This window comes from Gouania willdenowi, chromosome 17 (genome assembly GCF_900634775.1).
Source record: "Gouania willdenowi chromosome 17, fGouWil2.1, whole genome shotgun sequence".
Classification (NCBI taxonomy): domain Eukaryota; kingdom Metazoa; phylum Chordata; class Actinopteri; order Blenniiformes; family Gobiesocidae; genus Gouania; species Gouania willdenowi.
The window spans coordinates 35574840-35583562 of NC_041060.1; the positions used below are offsets into that span (position 1 = coordinate 35574840).

Consider the following 8723-nt stretch of genomic DNA (forward strand, 5'->3'; position numbering starts at 1 on the left):
AAGGAGGAAAACATCTTCACTTAGAAATCAGAGCTGACAGTATTTTACTATGATGTGTGAAGCACAGGGGTTGGGGCCACAAACATGACTGTATGTATTGTAGGGTCACATGATCAACATTCATGTGATCAACTGTCTTTGATGAAAGCAACCACCTCTGAGAAAAACTGACAGTTGACAGTCAAAATATGTCAGGAGATCAAATTTCCTGAAAAAAGTTGTCTGAAGAAACAAAACCTTAACATATTATTTTCTTTGATCTGTTTGTGTCAATGACGACTCGTTGCTTTGATCTGTTTACGTAAGCGAAAACTTGTCGACTTTACTTTGATCTTTTTGAGTAAGTGACGACTCGTTGACTTTGCTTTGATCTGTCTACGTAAGTCATGACTTGTCGGCTTTGCTTTGATCTGTTTGAGTGAGTGACGACTCATCGGCTTTGCTTTGATCTGTTTGTGTAAATGTGATGCCCATGGCATCATCTGCTGATTGGTGATGTCAGACACCTGGGCCCAGTGTGCTAAGGTTATTTAAGCTCCCAGACTCCTTCAGTCACTCTCTCCTCCAGCCTCACACAGACACACACCATCTTTGTTTGGATTTGGATATGTTACGTTAGATTAAGTTTAGCTTTGTTTACATCTTACAACACACACATCATCTTCACTCATGCACATTTACACTACTGACTCTACTGATCTACTGTACACACTCCATGATGTAAATATCTAATTTACTTTAATTTGGTCTAATTTGGTTTACCTTGATGGATTTTGCTAGTGTTGTGTTCAAGACCACACTATCCAAGACCAAGACTTACCCGAGACCAAGACAAGACCAAGACTTCCGGGAGCTGAGACCGAGACCAAGACCATAAAACATTTTTTTTTTTAATTTAAAAAAGTCTATAAATAAATAAAATTATGACAAGGTTCGACAGTTAAATAACATTCTCTCTTTAATTTTAGTTTATTTTAAATACATTTGACGGAGAGAAAAAAGGTGCCTGCAAAAAATTAACTAAAATATTAAAACTACTATTGCTACTGATAAATTCACAATTATTCAGCTGAACGTGCAGCAAGTGTTTAAAAGTATTTCTGCCAAGAAATAACATGTCTGGTCACCTACACACCCACAGAGTGTTTCCTCTTTGCTAGAGTTGGGCATCGTTGCATTTTAACGATTCTGATTCCAACAGTTCTTGGTGAGAAAGATTATTATTATTCTGGATACAGTGGAAACAGAAACTATAAAAAAAATTATATTGTGAACCTGTTTATATTGTATGGAACATATTATATACATAAATGTAATTGAGTCTAAAGACACAAAAAACACCACTTTAATAATATAACAGACTAATAAAAAACCTCTTTACAGTTATTTAAGTCCAGGTGATGACGCACTGGTGACGACATAATCCAAGATGGCGGTGGCCTGGACTACAGTAACATTATTTAATAAAAACCTTAAAAGACATGAATATAATGAAAAGAGTGAATGGACAGAGACATAAACATGTAGACACACACAGACTTATTAAACACACAGAGACTTATTAAACACACAGAGACTTATTAAACACGCACAGACTTATTAAACACACAGAGACTTATTAAACACACACAGACTTATTAAACACACACACAGACTTATTAAACACACAGAGACTTATTAAACACACACAGACTTATTAAACACACACAGACTTATTAAACACACACAGACCTCGGTAAACGGAACAGGCTTCACCGGTCGGCAGGCACTAGGACCCAGAGGCAGAGTAAATGTGTCCCCGTAGTTTATCATGTTACCAGTTATTAGAGCTACTGTCTTTACCAGGGAGATCATATTTATTACTGGTCATTGTTTCCCAGAGTTTTACTGGGATTTTTTACGGGGTGGATTAAAGAATGAATAAAGGATTGTTTTATTATCACATTATAAAAAAGTTTACAAATTGCAGGAATTAGTGCTGGTCTCTGATAGTCTTGAGGGAAAATCCCGAGACCGAGACATTTAAAATTTGGTCTCGAGACCAAGACGGGTCTGGACTACTACAACACTAGATTTTGGTTGAATTTTTGGCTTAATTAAACAATAAAGATGCTTTCAGATGTTTGCCATGGCCATGTCACCCTTTCTTGTTGTTGTGACCGGATCATGACAAGTGGGGGCTTGTCCATTTAGCTTTGTCTGGCGTGGTTCTTTGTTAGTAGTAAGATTTTGATTGTTGGGAGACTGGCCATGTTTTTTGGGAATCCATTTGATTAGTGGTTGATGCTGGTTTGTTGGTACCACTCAGATTAGCTGATTCTGCTGACTCACTAACTCTCTGTTAGGCTGAAGGGATATTTTCCAATAGGGAGTAGTGTCTGTTTGTTTTTTTGTCTTAAAGTGGTTGTTTCTGTGCAGAGCTTTTTGCACATCCGTTGCTGCAGGGAGGGTTGCCAGATCATGGTTGCTTTCCTGAGCTGACGGGCTAAAGTGCATAAGTACCCACCACAGGCCACAACGAATGGAGGATAGAGTTAAGGGAGTCAGAGGGAGGATCTCTGTCATGGGAAACGCTAGCCCAAGTGCATTACAAGTACTAAAGGTTAGTTCTGTTGTGGTTTTTCTGATTTAATGATGGCTTCCTTATCAGAGTTTTTTTAATACACCCACCACAGGGTTTGTTAACTCGTGTAAGAAGGAGGACCTAATGAAAATACCACTATAGTATTCTTGTTTCTGTAAGGGTGTGTTACCTTAAGGGGAGGTTGATGTACAGCCAGGTTTGGTTTCAGCATCTCTGCTAGCGGATGTTCAGACGCAGGTTTGACTTTTGATCAGCAGAAACAGCTGTTACTTTTGCAGTATGAGCGGGTAAAGCTTCAAAGGGAAGAGAAACTGGAGTTGGAGAGGATGAGACAAAACACTGAAAGGATGAAGATGGAGCTTGAGCAGCCCAGGTTGCAGTTTATTAGAGAGGGCCATTTTTTTCCGGAAGGTTTTGATACACCTAGTGGCAGTACATCGGGGGGAGTTGATGTTGTGGATAACTTGCGGTTAATACCAAAGTTTGCAAGCGTTCCTGAATCTCCTAGCATCCAGGCTAGCGTTCCTGAGTCTCCTAGGTTCCAGGCTAGGCCAACGTCGCCACCAGTGCCGGCTCCCCGCACCAGGCCACCAACGTTGCCCCCGGTGCCCTCTTTGTATGTCTGGCCTGAGGTGTCCCATCTGCTTCGCTAGAGTCTGGCCCGCCCAGAATCTCCTCAGTCCTGTTCGGCCTGCCGCTGGGCAGACCGCCGGACCAGGGTGCCCTGGTAGAGTAACTTGGTTTTCTATAGAGGGCTTTGTTTATATTTTGTGTATTAACCTGTGGTTTGAATATTTGGCATCAGGAATTTCTTTGGGGGCCCCTGTCTCATGGGGGTGGGGGGGGCATGGCATCATATGCTGATTGCTCCGTGTTCCAGCCTACTGATTGGTTATGTCAGACACCTGGGCCCAGTGTGCTAAGGTTATTTAAGCTCCCAGACTCCTTCATTCACTCTCTCTCCTCCAGCCTCACACAGGTACACACCCCCCATGGTTTTATTTGGATATGTTTGGTTAGATTAAGTTTTAGTTTTATTTACTTACAACACTCACATCATCTTCACTCATGCACATTTACACTACTGACTCTACTGATATACTGTACACACTCCATGATGTAAATATCTAATGTGGTTTGATTTGGCCTAATTTGGTTGACTTTGATGGATTTTGGTTTAATTTGGTCTAACTTGGTTTACTTTGATGCAATTGAATAATATTTGGTCTAATTTGGTTTACTTAACTTGAATGTTGGATTTTTTTTGGCATAATTAAACAATAAAGATGCTTTAAAATATATGTATATATGCAATGCTTTGATCTGTTTGAATAAGTGACGACTCATCAACTTTGCTTTGATCTGTTTGAGTAAGTGACGACTCGTCGACTTTGCTTTGATCTGTTTACGTGTCGACTTTGCTTTGATCTGTTTGAGTAAGTGACGACTCGTCGGCTTTGCTTTGATCTGTTTACGTGTCGACTTTGCTTTGATCTGTTTGAGTAAGTGACGACTCGTCGGCTTTGCTTTGATCTGTTTACGTGTCGACTTTGCTTTGATCTGTTTGAGTAAGTGACGACTCGTCATCTTTGCTTTGATCTATTGAATAAGTGACGACTCATCGACTTTGCTTTGATCTGTTTGAGTAAGTGACGACTCATCGGCTTTGCTTTGATCTGTTTACGTGTCGACTTTGCTTTGATCTGTTTGAGTAAGTGACGACTCGTCATCTTTGCTTTGATCTATTTGAATAAGTGGCGACTCATCAACTTTGCTTTGATCTGTTTGAGTAAGTGACGACTCGTCATCTTTGCTTTGATCTATTGGAATAAGTGACGACTCATCGACTTTGCTTTTGATCTGTTTGAGTAAGTGACGACTCGTCGGCTTTGCTTTGATCTGTTTACGTGTCGACTTTGCTTTGATCTGTTTGAGTAAGTGACGACTCGTCGGCTTTGCTTTGATCTGTTTACGTGTCGACTTTGCTTTGATCTGTTTGAGTAAGTGACGACTCGTCATCTTTTGCTTTGATCTATTTGAATAAGTGACGACTCATCGACTTTGCTTTGATCTGTTTGAGTAAGTGACGACTCTCGGCTTTGCTTTGATCTGTTTACGTGTCGACTTTGCTTTGATCTGTTTGAGTAAGTGACGACTCGTCATCTTTGCTTTGATCTATTTGAATAAGTGGCGACTCATCAACTTTGCTTTGAACTGTTTGAGTAAGTGACGACTCGTCATCTTTGCTTTGATCTATTGGAATAAGTGACGACTCATCGACTTTGCTTTGATCTGTTTGAGTAAGTGACGACTCGTCGGCTTTGCTTTGATCTGTTTACGTGTCGACTTTGCTTTGATCTGTTTGAGTAAGTGACGACTCGTCATCTTTGCTTTGATCTATTTGAATAAGTGGCGACTCATCAACTTTGCTTTGATCTGTTTGAGTAAGTGACGACTCGTCATCTTTGCTTTGATCTATTTGAATAAGTGACGACTCATCGACTTTGCTTGATCTGTTTGAGTAAGTGACGACTCGTCGGCTTTGCTTTGATCTGTTTACGTGTCGACTTTGCTTTGATCTGTTTGAGTAAGTGACGACTCGTCATCTTTGCTTTGATCTATTTGAATAAGTGGCGACTCATCAACTTTGCTTTGATCTGTTTGAGTAAGTGATGACTCGTCATCTTTGCTTTGATCTATTTGAATAAGTGATGACTCATCGACTTTGCTTTGATCTGTTTGAGTAAGTGACAACTCGTCGGCTTTCTTTGATCTGTTTACGTGTCGACTTTGCTTTGATCTGTTTGAGTAAGTGACGACTCGTCATCTTTGCTTTGATCTATTTGAATAAGTGGCGACTCATCAACTTTGCTTTGATCTGTTTGAGTAAGTGATGACTCGTCATCTTTGCTTTGATCTATTTGAATAAGTGGCGACTCATCAACTTTGCTTTGATCTGTTTGAGTAAGTGATAACTCGTCATCTTTGCTTTGATCTATTGGAATAAGTGGACGACTCATCGACTTGCTTTGATCTGTTTGAGTAAGTGACGACTCGTCGGCTTTGCTTTGATCTGTTTACGTGTCGACTTTGCTTTGATCTGTTTACGTGTCGACTTTGCTTTGATCTGTTTGAGTAAGTGACGACTCGTCATCTTTGGCTTTGATCTATTTGAATAAGTGGCGACTCATCAACTTTGCTTTGATCTGTTTGAGTAAGTGATGACTCGTCATCTTTGCTTTGATCGATTTGAATAAGTGGCGACTCATCAACTTTGCTTTGATCTGTTTGAGTAAGTGATGACTCGTCATCTTTGCTTTGATCTATTTGAATAAGTGATGACTCATCGACTTTGCTTTGATCTGTTTGAGTAAGTGACAACTCGTCGGCTTTCTTTGATCTGTTTACGTGTCGACTTTGCTTTGATCTATTTGAATAAGTGGCGACTCATCATCTTTGCTTTGATCTATTTGAATAAGTGACGACTTGTCAACTTTGCTTTGATCTGTTTGTGTAAATGACGACTCATGTTTTCACAGCTGAACCTGATCTTCCTGCTTGTGACCATGTACAAGATGCTGAAGCACTCCACCTCCATGAAACCCGACTCATCTCGACTCGGAGGCATCAGGTGAGCAGTCAGTCTGCAACTGAAGTGGAACGCACCTTTTAGGCAGAAAAATTAGTAATTTCAACATTAATGTGCCCGAGTTTGCACTGCCTAATATAAATGAGATGTTAAGTATGTAAAGCACCGATAATATTGGAAGAAATCACAGTAAGAATGAAAAACACTTCTTTTGCATTTGTCTACAGGACTCTACATCCCACAATGTAATGCACCAAACTGTCCTAATATTGTCAATAAGAGACTGTTTACAGTGGAGATCAAAACAAAACTTTAAAGTGGAAATTTTTACTTTTTTTTTTTTTTTTTTAAAGCAAATGATCTTTTATTTATTGATTTATGACGTCTACTCTGTCTTTATCTCATTAAAATATCGTCTCCAGCAGCTTTCATTTGGAAAAATTGTGTGGCATAATTTGAGGAAAATTGCAGGATTTTTAGTATAACCGAGTTATTTTATCAGTTTGAGATTAAAAATGTCTGCCATCATGTGACATAATCATGGGAACTGTGAGCCTGCCAATATGAGGAGTTTCATTGAATTTTGTGTTGGTCATTTATACAATTATTCATGTTCTATTTCATCCTTATCGACCGCCAGAGGCTTAAAGCATGGATCACCTGTGACACCTGGATGACCCAAAGAGTCTATATCTACGGTGTCATGGGGTGATCTGTGTCTTCTATCTCCTTGTTGATTGCGGGTGACATTAGCAGGTCGGTTGTTTGCTAATCACAGCTTGTCGCTTGTAGCTTCGATCCGCCTTGTGATTGTGTGCTAGTTCAGACTCGGTAGCTCCGCGACTATGTCTTCTTCAGTGATTAAACAGCTACGGTTACTCAGCTGTGTCGCTACGCTGCTCTGTTTGCACTGTTGTGGTTACCTTGACCAGTGGATTTGCTGGTGTGAGGCCAACACGGGTCTCCCGGCACGCCGCTGCTAAGTGGCGGCCGGTGTTTTGACAGTGTGTATGCTGAGTGACTGCGTTCGCCTCGGCTCTGCTCTCTCTCTTTCTCTTGCTAACGGCAGTGTGCATGCTGCGGTTTTGTCGGGTGTTGCTCCAGTTAGATTCACTGGGAGCAGTTTGATCACTCCAAGCCGCTGCAGCTTGGCGGTTATTAATATAACTATTATTAATATAACTATTATTGATATATAATTGGTAATATTTATTTTAAAGTGGCTGTCTCTCAAGACAGAGTTTATTCTTGCTGTAGGAACAGCAAAACGTGTGGGGGAGCTGCATGCTCTGTCAGTGAGCCAGGCATGTCTACGCTCAAAGGCTTGAGTCTCAGGCCAAATCCTTCATTTTGCCCCCTCATCATGTGAACCAGTCTATCAAGTTAGCTACCTTCAGTCCTCTGGGCTCCTCTGGGGGGAAGGGCGAGCCATCAACACTGTTGTGCGGGCGCTTAAAGCTTACATGGAGGCGACAGCTATAGCCTACGAACGACAGACGGCCTTTTCGTCCACCATGGAGGCTGTAGAAGGGGGATCGCACTTTCTAAACAGAGACTGTCTCACTGACTAGTGGAGGTCATTCAGTATGTCTATAGAGCACGGAGCATCCTGGTGCCTCAGGGCATAAAGTGCTATTCTACTAAAGGCCTGGCTGCATCATGGGACGCCTTGAGGGGCGTTCTCCTGCAGGATATCTGTGCTGCAGCTCATCATGCACCTTTGGACATTTCTATTTCAATTCAATTCAACTTTATTTATATAGAGCAAATTACTCTATAATCATCTGAACGTGCTTAACAAAAAATGGAATCCATAGTACGAAAGAAAGAAACCAACAAGATCCACATGAACAAGCGTTTAGCAACAGTGGGAAGAAAAAACTCCCTCTATTTTATAGGAAGAAATGTCTGTTAGAAGCATGTAGCACTTATGGTGCTGCCTCGTACCCTTTTTGTCTTTAGGTAAGACAATGTAGTTACCTTCAACTTGAATACCTGGACTGAAGGGACAATGGGCCAGATCAGACAGATTCTACATTTGTGGGTGCGCAACAACATAGGACACGTACACAGATTTAGAAAAATTCATTTGCATTTACTTGCAACTTTTCTTTTTTAACTGTGCACAATGTATAACAAAAATAGAGCATGCTTGAGAAAGTAATAAAATAAAATACCCAGTCCTTGAGTTTTGATATGGCTTTCTGAATATTCGTCTCAGTCTCTGGTGTGTGTGATTGTAACCAGTAGGGTCACAAAGACCAGCTAGTTTTGATTCAGGCTTCGGCTCGCCATCCACATCTGGAAATCCTGGTTCTTCTGACCTGATCAGGTCAGAACGATGCAGCTTAACTACAGTATGTCCTATAATAACTATAGTGGCTACTAGTAAAGCTTTTACAATCCTTTCAAATTTCTCCTGTTGTACAACAACATTACTTTCAAGTCATTACTAAACTATAAACCAATTTACAATATATTATATTTAGTAACAATAATAATTGTTTTATTTTCAACAGTGTATAGTAAATAGTCCTGCTTAAAATAACA

At 40.4% G+C, this 8723-nt stretch overlaps 1 protein-coding gene across 1 annotated transcript in view; it reads left to right on the forward strand.

Moving 5' to 3' along the window:
- LOC114478826 (adhesion G protein-coupled receptor L2-like) overlaps nt 1-6219 on the forward strand; it is a 133534-nt gene extending 127315 nt beyond the window's left edge. Inside the window, exon 18 of the mRNA XM_028472106.1 lies at nt 6124-6219. Within this exon, the coding sequence (XP_028327907.1) occupies nt 6124-6219 (96 nt within the window). The remainder of the gene's footprint in view (nt 1-6123) is intronic.
- The last annotated feature ends 2504 nt before the right edge of the window (nt 6220-8723 follow it).